The sequence below is a fragment of the Talpa occidentalis genome, unplaced genomic scaffold (assembly GCF_014898055.3).
Source record: "Talpa occidentalis isolate TD23 unplaced genomic scaffold, MPIMG_talOcc4v2.1 talOcc4.4, whole genome shotgun sequence".
NCBI lineage: Eukaryota > Metazoa > Chordata > Mammalia > Eulipotyphla > Talpidae > Talpa > Talpa occidentalis.
The window spans coordinates 132,564,140-132,586,825 of record NW_023604295.1 but is presented as its reverse complement, the minus strand read 5'-3'; the positions used below and the strand labels follow the sequence as shown (position 1 = coordinate 132,586,825).

Genomic DNA, 22,686 nt, shown 5'->3' with positions numbered 1-22,686 from the left:
CAAAGCCTTGCTTTGCTGTTACCATGGACAAAAATGAATTAATATAAAATAAACTGCTAAATGAGTAGTGTTGATTTTATCAAGGGATTTCACTTTTCAAATCAAATATGTCTATAATATTTGATAATTTTAATGAGTACATACTGTTTTCATAATAGGAAAAAAATTTAAATATGTGAATTATTAATTCTATCTTTATGAAAAAGTCCCAAAATCATTAAATCTAATTAGACTAAAAATGTTTCAGTTATTCTAGTATGTTTTAATTGTGCTTCATTTTGAAAATGTCATAAATGGGAAGTGGAAATTTTCTAATCTTTTTGTGCCTACTCAATTAAAGACTGTTTACTTTTTATCATGACTATTTTTACCATGCATATGATGTACTTATAGTTTTATGAATATAATAGTATTACTATTAATGAGTAATATCCTAGACCTATCTTTATAAGGTCTAAGACTATAGTTACATTTTATTTAATTTTAATTTAATTTTATTAATTTAGATTTTTTTAACTGAGGTAATGTTGGGGTACCCCATCAGATATTACTACCATATAGTGCACCCACCACCTACTCACCCATATTTCACCACCATAGACTATTGTGCATTCCTTTTCTCTTTGTTCTTACTCCTTCCCAAACTTTGCCCCCACTTCAATTCTGGAGTCAGCATTTAAGGGTTAAATTTTAAGCTTGTCTTTATCTGACTATTATTAGTTTTAGTTACTTTATTTTCCACATATTAGTGACACCATTAGGTATTTGTCTTATTTCTCTTTCTGACATATTTATATTTTTTTAGTAAAGATGATGTCTTACATTTTTATTTAATTATGTTTCTCACTTTCCACATTCTTTGAGAATTCAGTTTCTTCACTCACTTTTCAGGTAACCTTTTTATCATTTCTTACACAAGCATTAATTAGTTCGAAAAAGTCATAAGCTCTACATTTTTCTTGATCATTCCTATTTCCTTCTCTATTTTTTGCTTCATTAACTTAACAGGAACCAGGTAAACAATGTCAAATGAGCAAACCATATTTGGGATGAGGGCAGCATTTCACACACTCTAAAATCGTTAAAAAGTAATTAATGCTATGCTTAAAGCATCAGCTGGATGCTTGTCAACTTTTATAAATGAAAATTAATCTTTGTAACTAAGTGTTTATGATATATAAGATGTTATCAAATATTTACTGACATTATTTAAGCTTGTCACTCTTCTCCCTTACCCCAACCCATTTAATGACTTTAAGTCAAAAACTCATACTCTTTTTACCTTGGTCATGCCCCCTTTCATGGGCCTATATGAGTATCCTTCATGACATTTGAAGAAATACATTTCTCAGTTTTAGAGATACAGTGATACGCAACAAAGAGAAGTTCCACCTTCATGGACATTATTTTCCACTACATAGAAAAAGGAAATAAGCAAAATAAATAAGTCTTCTCTTAAATATCACCTTTTTCAGCTTGAACTTCTATAATCATCTTATTTAAATTGTAACTTCCCCACATGCCCACTCTATCCTACCCTCTTTGCCTGACCCATGATAAATTCTCCATAGTACTTTATATCATCTTTATATTGGATACTGTTATTAAGGTAATAGGAGAAAAAAATCAATGTAGCTGTGGTTTGGTAAAAAAGAAACATAAAGTACAAGAACCCAGACTGGGAGAGATGTTAAGAAGTAAATGCAGTGGGCCTCCCCGCTGGTGCAGCGGTTGAGCGCTGGGTTGCGAAGCTGCCCACAGCCTCTGCAGTGCCGGTTCGATTCCCAGCCACCAGGCGAGGGTCCCACATGGCGCGCAGACCTCTCCTGCCGCCCACTGTTCCCCTCAGCAGTGTACTTCGGTCCTTCTGCCTGTTCTGCAACCTGCTCTGGCTCTGGTGAATTCTCTCACCCTCCTGTACTTCTGACTGTACCCAGTGCTTGTATAAATAATAAATACATATTAAAAATAAAAAGAAGTAAATGCAGTAATTGAGATGACAATGGCTTGGAAGTGTTGGTTATAATAGTGGTTGAATATGGAATATGTTGTGAAGAGAGTCAACCTCTTTTGCTTTAGGTTGTGAGAAATAAAGAGGGGCCGATGATGAAAGCAAGGTTTTTAGCTGAGATGTTGGAGTTACATTTAAGTGGATGGAGAAGACTGAAGGGTGTTCAGTATGTGTTTGTCATTTAAGAGAAAATAGAGACTGTTCTAGGAAAATAATGCCTGGCTTCCTGCCACTCTTAAAGTTAGTTTTCAGTAAAACCAAATATTGAATTTGTGTGTTTTCTTTTAAATATGTTCATCTGTGTGTAGGCACAAGGGCAGTGTTGTAGTTTTGCTAACTGTATGATGCAGTGAGAGAGAGGAAGGTGATTTTATAAATAGTTCCTGAACTCTAGGCTGGGTCAGTAAAGAAGAGAGAATATAAGCAGAGGGAGGAAGACGGAAAAGATTCTGATGGGTGGAGAAGAGCTGGAGTTTTGCTATAAAGCGGAATGAACTTGGATCTGAGATCATGGAAACCCAAGTTATTGGTAATAACTGATCGAGTATGTAATTGTAGTAGAGAGTGATGGGGTTGGGTGGAGGAAAAGATCACTGTCATCAGGGAACTGAAAATATCATCGATGTGGACATTAAAGTCACCAAGAATGCTGTTGGAGTGAATGATGGTGTACCAACAGCAAAAGCCACTAAGGAATAATTACGACACAGAGTCTGTGTATCTCTGTAAAAAATAAGGATGTGAAAGTCTGATAAAGTGAGATTCAAACGTGGGTAATTTCGGGGAAAGCGACAGAGAATGAGGAGCAAGGGAGACATATTTGCTGCTTCTCAGTTCATAACATGAGTCATGTTAGAGAAAGAAAAATCTGAAGAGGGTTGAAGAAAGTGTCTTAGGAAACATCAAAGTTTGTTTAGAGTAAGAATGTGAGAGAAATGAATCTACCTTTATAAATTATATATTTGCAAAGGAAACTTCATTACTAATTTATATCTGCATGCTTTCAGAGAAATACTGGGAACTATGCTTATGGACTACCAAAATGTGCTGAAAATGTGGAGTTCTGTCTGTGATGTAGCAGTTAAGCTTTTTAAGTCCCGCTGGGAATGGGAAATCAGCATGGGAGTGGCAGGGCAAGGGAGTGAATTAGAATACTTAAATAAAAAATGTAGGGACTATGTCAATGCAGTAATCTTTTAAATATTCAAATTGGGGAGGGCCTCCCTGGTGGCACAAGGGGTTAAGTCTCAGTACTATCAAGCTGTTGGCAGCCACTGCAGCACAAGTTTGATCCCCAGCCAGGGAGCTAGCCAATATGGTGCAGCAGACCTCTCCTGTCTGGCCTGCTGCTCCCCTCAGCAGTGTATTTCAGTACACCGCTCCCCACTCTGTCTCCAGTGAAACCTCTCATCCCCCAACACCTCTGGCCTGTATCTCAGTTTCTTCTATGTAAAAATAAATAAAATCTTTAAAAAACAGTTCAAAGTGGAGAGGGAACACAGTGGCTCTGGTGAAAGATTATGGGTGTCTTAGTGGAGGGTGTGGTCTGGTAACACCACTGGAAGAGGGAGATCCAGTACTTCTAAATCATGTAGAATATCGCAAACCAATGTTACCTCATTAACAAAATAAATAATGAAAAATATCTTCATATTCTTTTCCAAACAGGGAAGCATTACATTCATTTTTCTGTTCAAAACAGAAAAAACATTTTTCTATTCAAACAAAGCTTTTACGTATCAATGTTTTTAAATGTTTTATCCTATTTTTTTAGAATAAATTATGTGAATCATAAAATCATCAGATCAGAAGACTGGGAAAAATTCCATATTGAGGGAGACATTTTTAAAAATGTCAACTAGATATTAAAAAAAGATTGTAATTAACATTTATGTGCTTAAAAGGACATTATTGGAGCAATGAGCAAAACTTCAATGGAGTTTGAGGGTAGATGCAAGTAATGGGTCAATTTCTCATTCAGATAGGGGTTTTGATGCTAAGTGGGAGATACGACACTGTAGCAGATCCGTACTAAAGTTTGGCGGGTGATGGGCAGTCATGTCAGCAATACACTTATACCTTTGTGCAGATAGATAAATCTGTTTGAAGAGTACTTTCTAGTAAGGATTACTGAATCAATTCTTGTGACAACTATAATAGAAGAGTTATTTATAACAATATCTAGTAATGTCATACACTATTGTTTAACTGTGTTAAACTATATACTAAAATTAAAATATACTGGCCTTTTATATTATTTGTATTTTGACTATACACAAATTATATTTAAGTAGCAAAATATTTGTGTGGTGTAAGGAAAAGGGGACTACTAGCATTTACTGCTCAGACTCCTCCTTTTCAATAGGAAGATTAATGAAGTAACATTTATTTATTTATTTATTTTTTTGGTGGGACCCTCGCCGGCGGCCAGGGAATGAACCAGCCCTGCAGAGTTTGCGGGCAGCCTCACAGCCCAGCGCTCAACCACTGAGCCACCTGGGGAGGCCCAATGAAGTAACATTTTTTAACAGAAATTAAAAATAAGGACATGTAGTATATATGGAAAATAGTTGACCACATTAGGAACTTGTTAAACCAAAACCTGAGAGATAAGAATCAACCTTTGATTAATACACTAATATGTTTCAAAATTAATAGTAACATCAGCAAAAAGGGGAACTCCTGGAAGCATTTCTGCTTTAATAATGTCACTCCCATTCAATCTCTTTTAATCCAACTGTCAAAAATTGATTGACAATTTGATATCGCTCTTAGCCTAAATGTTTCTGTGATTTTATGAGGTATCTTCTTTTTGCCAAATTCTAATACAGTCTTTCACTAAATAATGTCATTAAGATCCAGTACACTGAATTTGTTTAAATCATAAGTTTCTAATTTGTTGCTATGCCTGGAGACTCCCCCAAAGTTAAGTTTGCATGACCAGTGGATATAATTAGGGAAAAATAACTCTCTGTTTCAAAAGTATCACATCCTTGAATAGTGAACTTACAACTAAATCAAGTAGCATTTTTAAAAGTTTTGTTAAAATCATACACAAATACATGCAACTACACAAACTATTTAAGTAGAATGCAATCAATGTTTCCTTCTTTCCTGATATAGAAAAAAAGAGTATGTGCACATATTTTCTCTCAAACTAACAGATATAAACAGCTTCCACATGTCAAAGTTTTACATAATGATGATTCTAAAATGGCTTAAAATTGCAATAAGTCACTTTCATTAAGTCATGAATATTGAATAGCAATTATTGCTTAATAGGTTTTTTATAAGACACTATTTACAGTACAGCTGCTAAGTTGCTACAAATTCTGCTTGAATGTATCATGCAAATATCAACACCTGTGATACTTTCCAAGTATTAAACCAAATTCCATAGAGTATTCATAGTCTAATTTTTCTGTCCCATAGCTTTTGAGTTTTTGACTTCTTTGCCTTCTTTTTATTTTCTTCATAAAATAATACCTACTTATTGCATGAAAATGTAGTTTTCTATGAATATTGGGAATTATTATGAAGGAAAATATTTTTGAATACTTCCAAAAGTCATGACCTTTTGACTTTAACAGGTCAATTCATGTAAAAAAATTAAGGCACATAAAACAAAATGCTCTAAAAACTCAAACTATAAATTTTAGTTTGTGATTATTTTGTTCGAAAATACAAAGTAGATGAGATAACATTTAAATGTTTACAAAATATCTTAAACCTAGCAATTGATACTTTATCAACTCTTTTTAATTTTTTTCACATCCTGGAAAACACAGTGGCCTAAACAACAAACGTTCTCTGGTTTAAGGTCTCTCATGAAGCTGCATTCAAGCATTTTCCCCTGTTGGAGTCATTTCAAGACTTGCCTGTGTCTGAAAGATCTATGTCCAAGCTCACCCAGGCGTTGCTTGTTAGCCTTCAGAAATCCATTGACCACAAGATTAGTTGTATGAACTTGACTTGGAACTACTCACCATATGGCAGATTGCTGCCCCAACATGGGTGATCCAAGACAGCAAGAGAAAGTGGGCACTCAAGACAGAGGGAAGACATGCTTTTCTTATAACCTAATCTTGGAAGAGACACCACATCACATTTATTATCATCTATATGTTAGAAAGAAGTCAATGAGCTTAGATAACCTTGAGGGTGGTCCTTACACCAGGGTAAACTTCTGCAGGCAAGGATCTTAGGACCCTAACTGTGCTGCCTGCCCTTGGGTATTGAAATGTCAATGGGACAATATCATGTAGCAATTTTCCCACTCTTGGTGTTAGTTTATCTTTCAGGCAATGACTGGGAGGGCTAATGCCACAATTGACTAAAAGGGGAAAAGTTCCATGAATATGGGACACACTCCCCTCAAATGTTTGCATATTTTTGTCATGGAGTTAGTAAACTTTGTTTTTCTTGGTTTAATTTTGCTGATTCTCGTATCATGCAAATATCAACACCTGTGATACTTTCCGAGTATTCAACCAAATTCCATAGAGTATTCATAGTCTAATTTTTCTGTCCCACATCTTTTGAGTTTTTGACTTATTTGCTTTCTTTTTAACATTTTGCATAAATCACAGCATAAAAATAATATATAAATTCAACTACACGCACGCGCGCGCACACACACACACATTGTTTCTCAGATTCTAATTTAACACTTTTCTCCATTAAAAATAGATGAAGTTCCCCTGCATTCTCTGGAGGCATTGGCTGTTTGGCCCAGTGTCTGTCTGTTGGCCTTCCTGAATCCATTTCAGCTATGCCCAGGCATGGCTGTGGATGCACTTCTACTTGTGAAGACAGTGAAGGACAGCCATGTGCTCTGTTCTGAGAGTGGCTGGGGAGGCGATTGTGGCTGAAACCAACCCAGGTCATCTGGTAGTTGTGAGAGAAGAGAGAAAGTTGTAATCTGGACACACTCAACTGGTGATTCCTAGAGATTATTGTATCCTGCTATTTAGAAGGATAAATGGATTACTAGTAGGAATCATTAATTCTTTGCTGAAAATCAGGCCTAGATAGAGTAATAGAAAAGATGATGTCATTGACCAATTGTACCACCCATCAGGTATGACACATATGATTGGTGGTTGCATTTTGCCTACATTTCCACAATTGTTTTAGTGGCTGAATTTTAAATGTCTTTATTTTTACTGCTATAAAAATGCCAATTTTTTGTATCATTAGATCAATTACTGTGCTTATCATTAAATAAAATCCAGATGAAAGTAAAATCAAGGAAGGCAATGTACCTTATGGTAAACTCTTCTTCTTTCAGTACCTTATGGGTAAGTAGTTAATAGCTCCTCCTCTTTCAGTTCCCAACTCAAGTATCATATTCTGTCTTAGAACTACCTGTGTATCTCCTCTGTGCCCTATAACAGCCACAGGGGTGGGGTGGGCAGAAAGAGAGCAAGAAAGAAAAGAAAGATAACTTTCAGAATAGAAACTAACTGCAGTCAAGACAGGCTTCTATGTGGAAATGACTCTGGATCTGAGATCAGGAGAGTGTTTAGGAAATTTAGGAAAAGTGTTTTATACAAAGAAGCCCATCCTCTAAGAAAGCACATGAAATGTATGAAATAATTGAATGTAGAAGGACCCATGGCTGGGGTACCAAGAACCAGGGCAGAGGGATTTGAGGGGAGGATGGAGAGATGGAGAGGTGAACCACCTACATCCTCTAGGTTGGGTGAAGCCTTCAGTGTTTGCAAAGATCAAAAACAAACCATTGAAATCTCTGCTTTGTGTGGTTTGGTTATTTTGTTGTTGTTGTTTATAACAATAGAGTGACAAATCATTAGATTTTTACTTTGAAAATCTCAGTTCAGTGTAGAGAGGAGCCAGAAAAAGGATTTAGAGAACTCTTTTGCAATATATTTATAATTTTGATATTATATCATGAAGTTTAGTCATGTCTAAAATTTGAGTAAAATTTGGTACTCACACCTCCTTTTCTTCTTTCATAAAATACTTTTAGCAAATTTATCATTGCATGGAGTTGTCAGTAAAGGTAGAAGAAGATGTTAATGGGACCCCTAAAACAGCCTTTTTACTCTCTGGCAAGTGACAAGTTGACGTATTTATATTTTTTAGTGGCAGATCTAACTGAGATTGTGTTTTATATTTGAAACTTATTAATTCTCATAAGTGATTTAAAAATAATCCCTATCAAAAGTATTATGTTTGGGCTCAAAAATAAATTGATCTTATGGAAGCACGTCTTGCAGGATAATGCTGTTAACTTTCTCATCTGTACTTCATCTTTTGATCACTTGACAGGAAATGCAAATGTTTTCCAGAAGTGCCTTCTGTGTTAATCTAAGTGTCTGACCTTTTCATAATGCAGTAATTTTTTTAGTCATTTCTCTTTGATTTATTTTCTCCTATGAAAGGCTGCTACCCCTCCCCCCATTTTTATGGTGTCAGCAGAATTAATAAAGGGCTGTCAATTGAACTGTGGCTCTCATTGTCCCTGCTTACAAGGAGGGAATATTAAACATGATTTATGTCAATTTTATATGAATCACTCCTTACTACATACATTTGTTGCTTATGATGATAGAGTAAAATTCTGTCATTGATGATTATAAAAAATCTCCATAAACATAACATAAGCAATAAATGAGGTTGTTGACAGCTTTTATAGGTGTAAACATGTATTACTCTGTGTTGATGGCTCAGTCTTTATTGCCCTTGTCACTTCCTTCTAACCCCACTATTTTGAGGGGAAAAAATCATATATTTTCTTTATCATTGTATTCCAACTATTCCAACTACTTTGCTTTTGAAAGAACAGTAATGCTCCTAGAAAGTTTTTTTTCTAAAGAAGGCCACTCAAATTTATTTATCAGCAAAAGGATTAAATTCAGAATAGTGTGTAGAACTAATAAGTTATAGAACTAATAGTTTTTCAGAAGGTGTTCTAAAATAATATAACTCTGCATCATGTCCATATTCTTCATAGAAACATTTAAAAATTTGTTGTTGTTTAAATGAAAAGGTTTTAGCAGACAAAGTAAATATCAGTACATTTTCATGGTTATTAGTCTCATTTTGACTGTTAGTTGGTATACAACTTATACATTAGACATTTTCAAGTATACTATATTAAAGTTTTGAAATTAATTTTCTTACAAATGTGTAGACTAATAATACAAGTTGGGTGTGACTTAGGGACTCTTTTACAGGGAAAATATGCTGAGTAATCACTTATTTTCCAGTGGAACAAGCGAAGCCAGAGAATCTTGTTATTGTGTTTAAAAGAAGCTACCTATAATAAGAGTACTCAAGAATTAAACAGATATTTGAAAACAAAGAGTTCTTGATTTTCTGAAGAAGCTTCCTAGAAATGGCAGATTTCTGAAGGAAAAAATTATCAGGCTGCCTTGTGTCACTGTAAGGATATTTCAATTACTGGAATATATTTGATCCTTCAGTTGATCTTATCAAAATCTTCTATGGGAAGTTCCTATTTCCCACTCACAATAAAATATTAGGAGTGATTTATGATATTGATCAGTGATCCCTGTGCCTCTGCAGTGTGGATACAAGAAGGAAAATAAAGATTTGAAATGCTCCATACTTGAAACACTAACATCTCTGGGAATTAAGTGAAAATTTTGAATATGCAAGAAAATGTATGGAATTGCTCACTGTTGCTAAGAAAGGCTAGAAAATTGGGCCTCCCCTGGTGGTGCAGCAGTTGAGTGCTAGGCTGCGAAGCTGCGCGCAGCTTCTGCAGTGCTTGTTCGATCCCTGGCGGCCCGCGAGGGTCCCACAAGGCACTCAGACCTCTCCTGCCATGCCTGCTGCTCCCCTCAGCAGTGTATTTCGTCAGTCTGCCTGTTCCGTTCCCCACTCTGGCTCCGGTGAATCCTCTCACCCTTCCGTGCTTCTGACTGTACCCAGTGCTTGTGTAAATAAATAAATAAATCTTTAAAAAAGAAATAAAAGAAAGAAAAGGCTAGAAAATTACCTCTAAGCTAGTGATCACAGGGTTCTAAACCACCAAATCAAATCAGAATAGTTCTGCACATGTGTTTTAAACATAAAGGCAATGTTTTTATAAAAATTAATAAAAGAGTGGTCAAGAGTTAAAAAATCAGGGCCTCCCTGGTGGCGCAAGGGGTTAAGCATAGCACCATGAAGCTATCCACAGCCATGCAGCATGAGTTTGATCCCTGGACAGCCAGGAAGCTGACCCATATGGCACAGCAGACCTCTCCTGTCTCCCCTGCGACTCCCCTCAGCAGTGTATTTCAGTCAATCTGCCTGTTCTGCCCCCCACTCTGTCTCTGGTGAGCCTCTCACCCCTCAAACCTCTGGCCTGTACCCCAGTTCTTGTATGCAGAAATAAAAAATTTTAAAAAACTTAACCATTATTGGGGTAAGTGCACCATAAACAACCATATATCAATTCTACCCTTCTGTAGCATATCAACCTTAAGTAGGAGGTAACTTCATTGCACCTTGGCATTTGTTACTTCCTATCTAGTTCCTCATTTGTCCTTCTTATATATTGATTTTGGATTGTATTTTAAAGTTGTATTTAACATAAATAGAAAAATGGTAAGGGACAACAATTAAAATTAACCAAAATGTTGAACCTAGATAGGAACTCTTTGCCTTCCTTTTGCATGTTAAATAGGGTTATTGCCCCTCCAAGTATAACCCAAATTGTCTTTTTGTAGAGTTTGAAGTAACAGCTACTGAAACAAAAAAGTAGAAATTTAGGATTTTCTTTTTGGTCTGAAAATGATTGTGACATAAATACTTATTCATTTCTTCTGATCCCACTTAGGGGAAGAGCTTGGGGGTCATAGGGAAAGGGAAAAAATGAAAATATCTTTTACCAGCAGTTGGGTTGCATAGAAATGAAAGTAACATTTTAACATTCTGTCAAAGAAAGAAGCTTAAGTTCAAATAAGTCATCAGAAAAAAGCAGATCTCAAACCTTCCCACCAAGTTGTTTCAAATGAGATCTGGAGAATGTAGCCTGAAGCAAATGCCAAAGGTGACAATTTTCTGTTAAATGATTTTTAATTTTCCTCCTCTCCTTGAGAAAACTGAAGTTCTGTAGATGCAGTCATACCTGCTGTGTGGCTCTAAGTAGCTGACACAATCCTCAGAACCCTCTGGGTTCTCATGGTTAGTGAATATAAAACTCAATGAATAATTCATGAACTTCATTTTAATTTCTTCTCATTTTCTATATTTAGTAAAGCTTCACCAATTACCCAACATCTGCATTTCGTTCCAATCTAAGGGTTTGTAAAATTTAGCTTCACCAAAGGGATTATTATATCATAATTTATTTTCACTTGATGACAATGATAGAGATGCTATTCAAACAATAATCTTCCTATAAAATATTCTCTAAGTTTTGAAAAAAATCCATCTGCTAATCATTCACCCAGTGGTTGTGTGAATTTATGTGTGTAACTTTAAGAAGAGAAACATTATTTGATTTCTCAGCAGGACATAGAAAAATTGTATACTGTTATAAAGTGAGTTGCATAAAAAGGAAAATTTAATGCTTTCTTGTGATTTCCATTATGTTAAAATAGAATGAGTTTGGAATGTACTCATCTTGCATGTTAGCAGATTTACAAACATAACATTGATTTCAATGTATATTTTGTTCAAAATTATGTGTTCGTTTTCTCTATTTCTTCACACTGTCATGTTCAATGCTAAGATTCTAAGCTTGGGGAAGTTTAGAAAAGTTGAATATTTTTTCAAAGATAAATTTTATTTGGAGTGGTTAAATTGATATCCACCTGATTCAAAGAGAGCTAGTAATTACTTTCTAGGCTTTCATTTTTGACTACATTAAAATGGAATATATGTTTGATATTTTTAATATATTGATCCCTTCCTATATCTGTACCACTTATCATAATGTTATCTTACAGTAAAAATACCACAAAATTTCAGTGGCATAATACAATAAAAATCAGTTTGTTATATATATATATATTAAACCAAGGAAGTTTAGTCCTGTATTGTATTGGTAGAGTGGAGGCCCTATTCAGAGTCAAGATTATTTTTGTAAGTATGCTTATAATGTTCTTTCTCTACAAATACCATAATAGTACATAATCACAGATCTGCTGAAATTTTTTTTGGACAGGATCACCAGAAAGATTTATGTGGTCTGCAGTTGGAGAAGGATTAAAGGAATTTGGGAATATTCAAATTTTTCATCAAGGGATAGATCTGCCAAGGAAAAAAAAGTAAATATATTAATAATTGCCCCATGCTAAGTTTTGGTGTAAAACCCAGTGCATGCCAATCTTCTGTGTTGTAAACTGTGAAACATGTCCCGACTAAAACTTGGATGTCTGGATAATAGAGCAACAGGATCAAATTTAGCCAGAGATTTTCTTTGCGCAATTATATACGAAATCCTATGTAATCCAAACTTTAATTTTATCAAATCAATGTAAACAAAACAAATAAAGAAAAGATCAAAGCTTCCACCAAGAAATACAAAGAGAGCTCACAGATATTATTTGTCTAATGTGTATAGCAGAGTTGCCATGGATTATGTCACCCATTTGCACTTTCCTTCAATATAAAAGGAGCATTTTCCGAGCCATTTTAATCTAGCCATGGGAGTCCACTCTCAGGAACGCTCTAACTTTGTTTTCAGTTTAGTATTTAACTCCCCAGCTTTTGGTTAGTAAAATTATAGTAAACAGGGTAAATCACTGGCCAGCTTTCTACCCCTTGCAGGCAATGCTAATGGAGGCATTCAGTGATGTGGACTGTTCTTACTCTACTGTATGTTTTATGATTTCCAAATGGGCAGAAAAAAACATTGTCAGAAGGTCAAGAGAGACTGTGGCACAGTATCTGTCAAAGGAAATTAGCATGAGGTTGTAGATTAAATGGACTTTATTATTTCAGAAAGCCAAGTGAGAAACAAAAAATGCACTAAATTAGCATTGTTTTTTTTAGAGGAATTAATATATCATTGGAAAGAAGCCTATATAAATCATCCTTCCCCATTCAGTTGTGAAGAACCAGATTGTTAATTTTCTGATGCTTTCTTCCTAAATAAGTAATGAACAGCATGCTAAACATTCTAAATCATGGGACTGAAGTTTTTGAAGGGAATAATATAAAATTCTGTGTCATATTCCTTTATCTTATAGAATAAGGTAATTGCTAGGAAAAATAAGACTTGTTTTAATTTAGAGTCAATTTTATTATTATTTTTTTAAGTTTTATTTATTTTTATACCAGAACTGGGGTACAGGCCAGATGCGCGGGAGGATGAGAGGATTCACCAGAGACAGAGTGGGGAACAGAACAGGCCGACTGACAAAATAAGACTGATACTGCTGAGGGGAGCAGCGGTTGAGACAGGAGAGGTCTGCTTCGCCATGTGGGATTTTTGCTGGCTGGCCGGCATCAAACCAGCACTGCAGAGGCTGCAGACAGCTTCACAGTGCTGCACTCAACTGCCTGCACCACCAGGGAGGCCCCAATTTTATTATTTTATGCTCTCTAAATTGACTAGTTTTTTATATGGCAATTTATAATATTAACAAGAATTTAATTTACAAATTATTTATAAACCTTTATTCGGGAAGAAAGTAATGTTAGAGAATTTATACTAATTAATTGACAAGAAAACAGGAGCAATCCTTAGTACTTCAATGTCCTCCTTTCCTTTCTTCCTTCCTTCCTATTTGGTCTTTAGATCATAAATATGTCTACTGCCTAATTCCTGGAATCTGCATCATTAAAGTGAAAAAAAAAAAAAAAACACTGAATAATATTTGAAGATGGAGCAGAGGGAAATGTGGCCCCAAGCTAGGACTGCCAACAGTGACCAGAGGACAGAAAGGCAAAAGATTATCACCTGGAACCCCCAAGATCATGCAGCCCAGCCAACATCTTGACTTCAAAATCAGTAAAACTGATTTTGGACTTTTGATCTCCATAACTGTGAGAAATTAAGCTTCTCTTATTTTAGCCAGAACATTTTGGGTAATTTGTTATAGCAGACATAGGAAAAAAAAAAAAAAATCCATGGCCCAATTTTAGAAACTCTATTTCTGGAAGAATGATCTAACCAGAGGAAAATCAGGAATGTGATTGAGCTAATTACACATAGGTCAGAATGTTGAGTATGGTGACTCCAAAGGATGATGTGGTTCAATTAAATTTATATTCAATCCATGCTGTGATTAAAATGACCTTTGTAGCTACCCAGCTTTTTGCTGCTTGCTTATGAATGGGGCAACTCAACAGATGATACAAGTATTTTTAGGACACAGAATGTGGGCCTTTGCTCTGTTATTTTCTAAACTGAGAGCTAGGAGAAAAAACAACAGAGGTAGGAAGTGAGTAGGTTTTTGGCATATCCATACACCCAGTGGTTCAGCAGATGTCACAGGGGCAAGAAAGAGACTCAGAATTGGGGGAACATGAGTATAGATTTGGTGATTTGAGAGTTAAGAAAGATAAACATACAGGTGGCTTTTATAAAAGAAATAATATGTAATATAGGTTTAAGTTACAAAGAGGGTATATGGAGCAGAAAACAGGTGGTGGAAATATACTTGGAGAATCAGAATTTTTTTTTTTTTTTTTTGAGAAAGAACCGAAGGTGGGGCCCCACTTTGCTCTTTCCCCTCCCCATCACCCTCAGTCACCTTAACTCCAGTGACATTCCTAGGGCTTGTTCTTGGTTTGGCTTTTTCTGAACTTTATTTTGTCTCTCTCTGTTCCACATATAAGATGAGTACAAGTGGGGCCTCCCCAGTGGTGCAGCAGTTGAGCGCTGGGTTGCGAAGCTGCCCGCAGCCTCTGCAGCACCAGTTCGATCCCCGGCTGCTGGCGAGGGTCCCACATGGTGCACAGACCTCTCCTGCCACCCACTGCTCCCCTCAGCAGTGGACTTCCTTCATCTGCCTGTTCTGTTCCCCACTCTGACTCTGGTGAATTCTCTCACCCTCCCGCCCTTCTGACTATACCCAGTGCTTGTATAAATAAAGAAATAAATCTTAAAAAAAAAAAAAAGATGACTGCAAGTGGTGTTTAACTGCTAGATTGTTCTTCTTACTTCCTGATTTGTGGGAAATCCTCACACCAAGCTATGCTTATCATTTTGTTTTCCAAAGAAATTTGAATTCCATGAATTCTATATCTCTAGATGTCTGGTTCCTCCTGAAGTATCAGTTCCTGCACATACTGTAGAGAATTTTCATGAGTAAATAAATGAACAGTAGTCTGAAGTATGAATAGCTACTCTTTATTGAAGAGGACACTTTGTAGTGTGAAATACTGATGGGGTTTTTAAAATGCCTAATTTAACTCCTAAAACATGATAGGTAGTTGTCAGTAATAATGTACAATAAATAAAAATACTAAAACTGTTGTAAAAGGTTTTTCTGATAGCCTTTTAGATATGGTGCAAGTTGTCAAGATAATATTTTATGGAGGACATTCCCTTGGTTAGTAAATCTGAGGCTACTTCTGATTACACAAAAACAATCAACACCTATCTGGAGTATATGCTTTCAGAACAGGAGTTAAATACAATCAGGAGACAATAAAATATGTATCCAACAACCTAAATTTCCTATTAAATATCATTAATTATTTAACTTGAAAAATACTGTAAATATTACTGCATAGTGAGAACTTTGTACTTTTCTTTCTCATAGTCTTGTGAATCAGCCTCAAGCAAAACATGGTCACTTCTTTGGGGAGAAAAAGCTTTCTTTTCCTTCTATGAGCATTGGGTGACCTTTAATCACTGCTTTCTAAAATAAAATGTAGCACTGAGTGGTTAAAGGCTTCTGCTAAAGCTGTCAAGTTTATTTGTTCAATAGCAGGTAAAAACATTTCCTTCTGTTTTTTAAAAAAAATATATTTTTTTTCAAAATCGTGACATTTTCATAAAATATTTTGACTGATCAAACAAAATATTTTCCATGTCTTTTGACAAATGTTAGAATAAACTCTAATGTTGTTAGTTATATTTCAGGTGGAATACTTTTCCCTCTTTAAGCTGCATCTCTGTCATTTAAAAAAATACATTTTTCAGACATAGAGTCTTTGCTCTTTAAGAATCATACATTTTTGTGAATTAAACCTTAGTTCATACACTATAAAACAACTTAAGGTTAAAGTGATAACACTGTTTATGGTAGAAACTTGCTTCACTTATGAATTTTAATAATTGGGATTATTGATGGATTTTCTAATTCTTTTTTCAAATGGAGGTAACATCAGTTCACAATACTGTATAGGATTTAGAGGTATAGGGTCACCCCACCCCCATCACCACAGCACCCATAGTCCTTCCTCTTAGTCCACTGTGTCCCATCCCCACTTTGCTCTTTCCCCTCCTCATCACCCTCGGTCATCTCCACTCCAGTGACATTTCTAGGGCTTCGTCTTGGTTTGGCTTTTTCTGAACTTTATTTTGTCTCTCTCTGTTCCACATATAAGTGACACCATGTGGCATTTGATTGTCAGTTGTTGAGCCATCCTTGTGATCCTGGAATGAATTCACATGGTTGTGGTTGTTTGTGGTTCTATTTATTTAAGTCCCCTCCCTTTTTTTTTTTCCTTGAAAGTCTGCTTAAGATCTGTCTATTTTATTTTTTCATTCAGCTTTTGGTTTCTTTAATCTCTTGGTGGGGGTGGGGAGAAAATTTAATATCCTCTCCTCTTCATTGGGGTCCTGGCCCTACTGACACACCCCAGCTTCTCCACACATATCTCTCCTCAGTTAAGGATGCAACTTCACCCTAATCAGCAGTCTCCAGAGGGACCAGCCGGGCCTGGGGCATAGCCTCGCACCAGTCTCCCAACCCAGTTTCAGTCTCTAGGCATCTCTCTCCACCCACTTTTTTTTTTTTACAGATTTATTTTATTTATTTATGCATACAAGAGGTGGGGTGTAGGCCAGAGGTGTGGTGGGGGGGTGAGAGGATTCACCAGAGACAGAGTGGGGAGCAGAACAGGCAGATCTACTGAAATAAACTGCTGAGGGGAGCAGCGAGTGAGACATTAGAGGTCTGCTGCTCCATGTGTGTCACCTCCCTGGCCACGGATCAAACTGGTGCTGCAGTGGCTGCTGATAGCTTCATAGTGCTGAGACTTAATCCCTTTTGCCAACAGGGAGACCCCTCTCCACCCACTTTTTGCTTAAAGTTTCCTCAGTGTCCATTCTGCATGGTCAGCGTTGGTTCCTGATGTACAAGAGATGCTCTGCTTTTGCCCCGAGTCATGGAATCCTCTGGGTCTAGTGCTTCTTTAGAACATTTTCAGATTATCCTCCTTGGAGCAAAGTAGAGAATCTCCTTTGATGCCATCTTTTCCATCCTCATCTACTTTTATTTTAAATATGAAAATGTACCAACATTCTTATCTGCTCATGTGGAATGAAAATGTACCTTTTGGCACAACTCAAATCGAACCAATTCATATATTAGTTAATTAATCTTTGTAATGATTCCCTCAATAAAACTCATGTATAGTGTTGTATTATTTATAACACTTTATTTAAATTTAAGGTTTAATTAAACAGATATACTCTCTCTATACTTACTGATAGTGGTGGATTAAGTTTTCTAAGTAAAATTTTAGGTTGCTTTGCTATGTTTTTCACAAATTAGGAAAAACTGATCTAAAAATTTATGTAATATGGGAATGTGATTTTCTATGACATTAAAACTTTTGTGTACACATTTATGGAAGGAAAAAAGTCAGTAACAAAATTGAAAGGAGACCACTTGAAGTCTGTATCTATTACAAGCAATAGAAGTTTATAAACATTCCCTCAACCTTCTTCCTTGTCTCAAAATTTAAAAATAATATATATTGCATAGGGTTCCCAGAATAACAGATAATATTAAAATATATATGTATGTGGTCCATAATAGGACAAGTAATACACCTGGTAGTCTAACCTTGAATTTGTGTAAATACTTGGCTCAGTTCCTAAAATAGTGCTTTATGAAAAATTATTGTCTTGAAAGTCAAAAGTAACTTCCTAAAACTTGTTCCAATAAATATGTTTATACATATATATATATATATATATATTTAACTTGGTAATACAAGGTCAGGTTCGCAAATTATATCATCAGTATGTACTGCCTGTGCTTCTAATTTATATTGGGTGCCCTTATGTAAGTATTTTCATTCAAGATTTATATACTCATGGAATGCTTAACATCAAATGATTCATCCTGATCAGGTTTAGCATTGCATAAGTGAAGAAATTAAAATCCCAAGGAGGTTACTGACTTGGTTAATAATACTGTCATGTGTCATGATGAGATATTTTTTCTGTGAACTATTTCATTCATTTCAAAATCATATAAAACCTAAAACATGAAAGCTTTGTTCAAATTGTATTTCTGATATGCACATTCCTTCCAAAGCATAAATGATATGTATAACCTGTTATAACAAAATACTTTTTATTCATTATAAGTCCAAAACTGTTTAATGTACCTGAAGACCAAATGATTTGCCTCATTTTATGACTTGTTTTGATTATACAAAGTGAAAGAACAATACAAGGGGAATATTACATTTGTAAAATTTCTCTATGTTCTGTTTCTGTAACTTATATGACTTGAAGTGGGAGGGAATAATATTCCAGTTTTCCCAGTCATTGCTTAAATTCCCATTAGAATCTTGCACCAATTACTTAATTAGTAAGATCAACATGATTATCTCTCTCACTGTATCTCTTATGACATAAACTTTGGTCAGGGAAGGTTTTAAAGTGGTCTCTTGGTAACATTTATAGAACTGAAGTGAAGACAGCATGTTTCGAGCTATAATAGACTTCATGGAAAATCTTTTGTTGGGGAGAGAAAGAAAAGATAATAAACTTCTTAATACCCACCCACATTTTATCAAAATTCGAAACATATATTTTGAACTTCTTTCCCTGTAATGATTCTTACTATATTTAATAGGCTTTTGTGATGACCTTTTGTAGGTTTGACTTACTCATGAAAAAAGTGAATAAAAAGGAAACAAGTGTTTCTAGTAAAGCATGTTTTCTCATTCTGATAGACATGAAGTTACTATCCTAAAAAACAATTTTGATGACTAGGAATAAACACTGCTTTACTAGGGTACTTGTACAAAGTATGTTTATGCATAGATTCTATTTCTCTTGTTCTTATTTTTGTGTCCCTTAATCTCTCTCCCTATAAGTAATTCACATAAATTGTTAGAACAATAAGCTATTTAATCACAGCCGATAAAGATACTATTATTCTTAGTGTAGACAGCAGAGAATGGGTTTCTCCTATGTACTAGACCAAAGTCTAGTGGATTCATTGAGAGGCATTTCTACACAATAGAAAAAGAATTTGCCATCTAAATATTGGTCATTACAAGAACAGTGCATTTCTTTTTTTTTTTAAAGCATTTTTATTTTTTTTATTTTTTTTAAGATTTATTTATTCATTTTTACAAGCACTGGCCACAGTAAGAAGTGCAGGAGGGTGAGAGAATTCACCAGAGCCAGAGCAGGGAGCAGAGCAGGCAGAAGGACCGAAGGACACTGCTGAGGGGAGCAGCGGGCGGCAGGAGAGGTCTGCGCGCCATGTGGGACCCTCCTCCAGTGGCCGGGGAGCAGCTAGGGATCGAACCGGCGCTGCAGAGGCTGTAGGCAGCTTCACAACCCAGCGCTCAACCGCTGCGCCACTGGGGAGGCCCAAGAACAGTGTATTTCTTTATTGTAGTTTTCTTTAAAAGTAAACTACTCAATTTCAGACACATCAGGCACATGTGAATTAGGTGTTTGTTTTCTGAGGTGTGATGCTATTCCCATTGGAATACTAGACTGACCCTTTAGAACGTTTCAGATGTGTGAGTACTTATTGTTGAGTAGTTATTGATTGTTTCTGGGGCTATCAAAATCCTAATGTTGCCTCAATGAAAGATAAATAAATAAATAAAATGTTCCACAACTAAAATGAAAAGCAAAAAAAAAAAAAAAAGTAAATATCTATGCTCTATAGCATCTAACAGAATATTTTTAAGGAATGTGGTTTTTATTATGGGAATATCTTTTTTTTAACAATTTTGTTTTTACATAGAAGAACTGGGGTACAGGCCAGAGGTGTGGGAGGGTGAGAGGATTCACCAGAGACAGTGTGGGGAGCAGAACAGGTGGATCTACTGAAATACACTGCTGAGGGGAGCAGAGAGCGAGACAGAGGAGAGGTCTGCTGTGCCATGTGGGTCACCTCATGGCCGGGGATTGAACTCATGCTCCAGTGGCTATGGATTGCTTTATTGTACTGACACTTAACCCCTTGTGCCACCAGGGGGGCCCTATTATGGGAATATCTTTATATATGAAGCAAAACAGTATGACAAAGGACACTGTATGGATTAATACATTGAAAATGAGGATTCAGTTTACTGATTCTCATTTATCTTCAAGAACCACAGTGATGATAGAGAAAGGACGTGATGCTCATAGAAACTTATTTTTTCAAATAAATGCGCTATGTTGTTTTTTTTTTTTTTTTTTTAACAGTATGAAAGATGCAGGAGTAGCTCATAAGCAGTGGAGGGGTCCAATATCTACCTGCAAGCCATGCCCCGTGGTCCACCCCAGCCCCGTTTGTGGTTCAGATGGCCATACTTACTCTTCTCAGGTAAAGATAATTATAGTATGAAACACAAATGCATATTTATAAGTGATTGAAAGTATTAATGCTATAATGTGATCATCCTAATGATTTATTTAACTTTTAAAATAATGCGTCCTATCTTGCTGGCTTGGAATATGATTCAATGTAAATATGTTTCTCCTCTATAAGAAATTTTTAATGTTTGAAATATAAAGCTGTAAACATATAGAACCCTCAAATATTGAAACTAACTTTACCTTTACTGCTACTATAAAGGGGTCAGAAATGTTATCGTGCCATACAGTAATTGCAATGGTTATTACCATAGCAACAAAAGCATCTACAACCTGTTGAGATCATTATTTCTTTTTTTCTTGTAAGTTACATCCCATATTATCTCCTTTAAGTCTTCAAAAATCTTCCAGTGCATGAGAAAACTAAGATTGACAAGAAATAGCAAATTTCACATATTTTTCTGATATTGAAGTCAAACTTTGATATCATTTTTGATTCAATGTTTCTGTTCTCTACTATATATTATTCTGCTTCCGTATTTGGTGTTCAGTATTGCTCAAATATTTGGGAGTTTTGAAAAAATTTACTTAACATGACCTTGATGAGTTTTCTCTGATTATGTGACAGAAAGGAAAATAGGCTCATGACCTCTTACCTGAATCTTTGGGAACAGATACATTTATGGGTTTAGATTTTTTAAGTGTATAGTTTAGAAAGGTAACATACCATATCATATAATGTCCTCATTGGAATCTAATTAAATGTATTAACATCTCTTTAAGAAACTGTATGAATGTTCACATTAAATAGGATACCTGAAATATGTAAAGGAACCTTACCTCAGTTCATGTCTGATTTTGCTTACTGCTAAGTTAATTTCAAAACTTTTTGGCTCTCTGAACATTTTATTTTTATAGATAACTCTTTGTCTACCATATTATATCCTAGTAAATATTTTTGTAGATCTTTCACTTACTTTTTTTTTTCTAACCTTAGTAAGAGCACTACAAGGATAAAATAAATTCAGTTAGTAAATATGGGCATAATACTTATGGTTGCTAAGTACTATATGTCCTTAATGAAGCGGCCATGTGTTTATATGCTAAAGTTTTAAAGGTACATGTAGAGATATAAACATTGCTAGGGGAAAAGGTATAGTATAATCAGTCTTCTCAACAAGATGATGATGTTGGTAAATTTATCATCATGATCCCCCCATCTTTGCAAATTTAGAAAAATCAATGTTGTAAGCAAAAAGAGAATGAGTCTATATTTTATTGTTAAATCATACATGATAACGATGTATGAACTATTATGTTGATTTGTTAAATTACAAGGAAGAATGCAGATGGTAATATTCAAACTGGTAGGTTAGAGCTATGTAGGAAGCATTTTAATCCCAATTTTACTTTCTCAACATTGATGGTTAAACAATTTGAGTCAAAGGAGAGATTGGAATTTTTATGAATATCCAACTTAGACTTGTGTCTTAACATTAGAAATAAATGTGACAGAAGTATGATTATGTCATATGTTGTATCTAACATGCCTGGAATGTTAGTCCATCACCTGCACATTAGTCCACCACTTATTTGTGCAGGGTTCTTTGTAAGATGCTCCTTAGAGATAATCCATCCTCCCCACAAATTAGTTTCACAGGATAAGGGACCAGGAAAAAGACTAATTATAATAAAGTAAAAATCAAAATCAATAGGCAACTAAAAACCTGAGACATACTACGGGGATGGGGGAGAAGGAAGTATGATCAAAACAAGGGGGGTGGGAAGTGTATGGGGATTATAACCAAGATGAAAATGCACATATTGTGCAAAAATGAAAAATGATATAAAATGATATAAAATAAAAATAAAATAATTAAAATAAAAAAAGAACAGATGGATGATCTTGATTGAATATTTGGGACAAACACAGTCATCTACCTTGGAGTGACTACACATCACAATTTGACTAATTCACTAATTCCTTGTTGTTCTCCTTTGCAGGAGG

General features: G+C 35.4%; 1 protein-coding gene across 1 annotated transcript in view; it reads left to right on the top strand.

Annotated features, from left to right (window-relative positions):
• The window catches only part of SPOCK3 (SPARC (osteonectin), cwcv and kazal like domains proteoglycan 3), a 295,465-nt gene that overhangs the window by 175,916 nt on the left and 96,863 nt on the right, over positions 1–22,686 (top strand). The window contains exon 5 of the mRNA XM_037526414.2: positions 20,568–20,688. Within this exon, the coding sequence (XP_037382311.1) occupies positions 20,568–20,688 (121 nt within the window). The remainder of the gene's footprint in view (positions 1–20,567; positions 20,689–22,686) is intronic.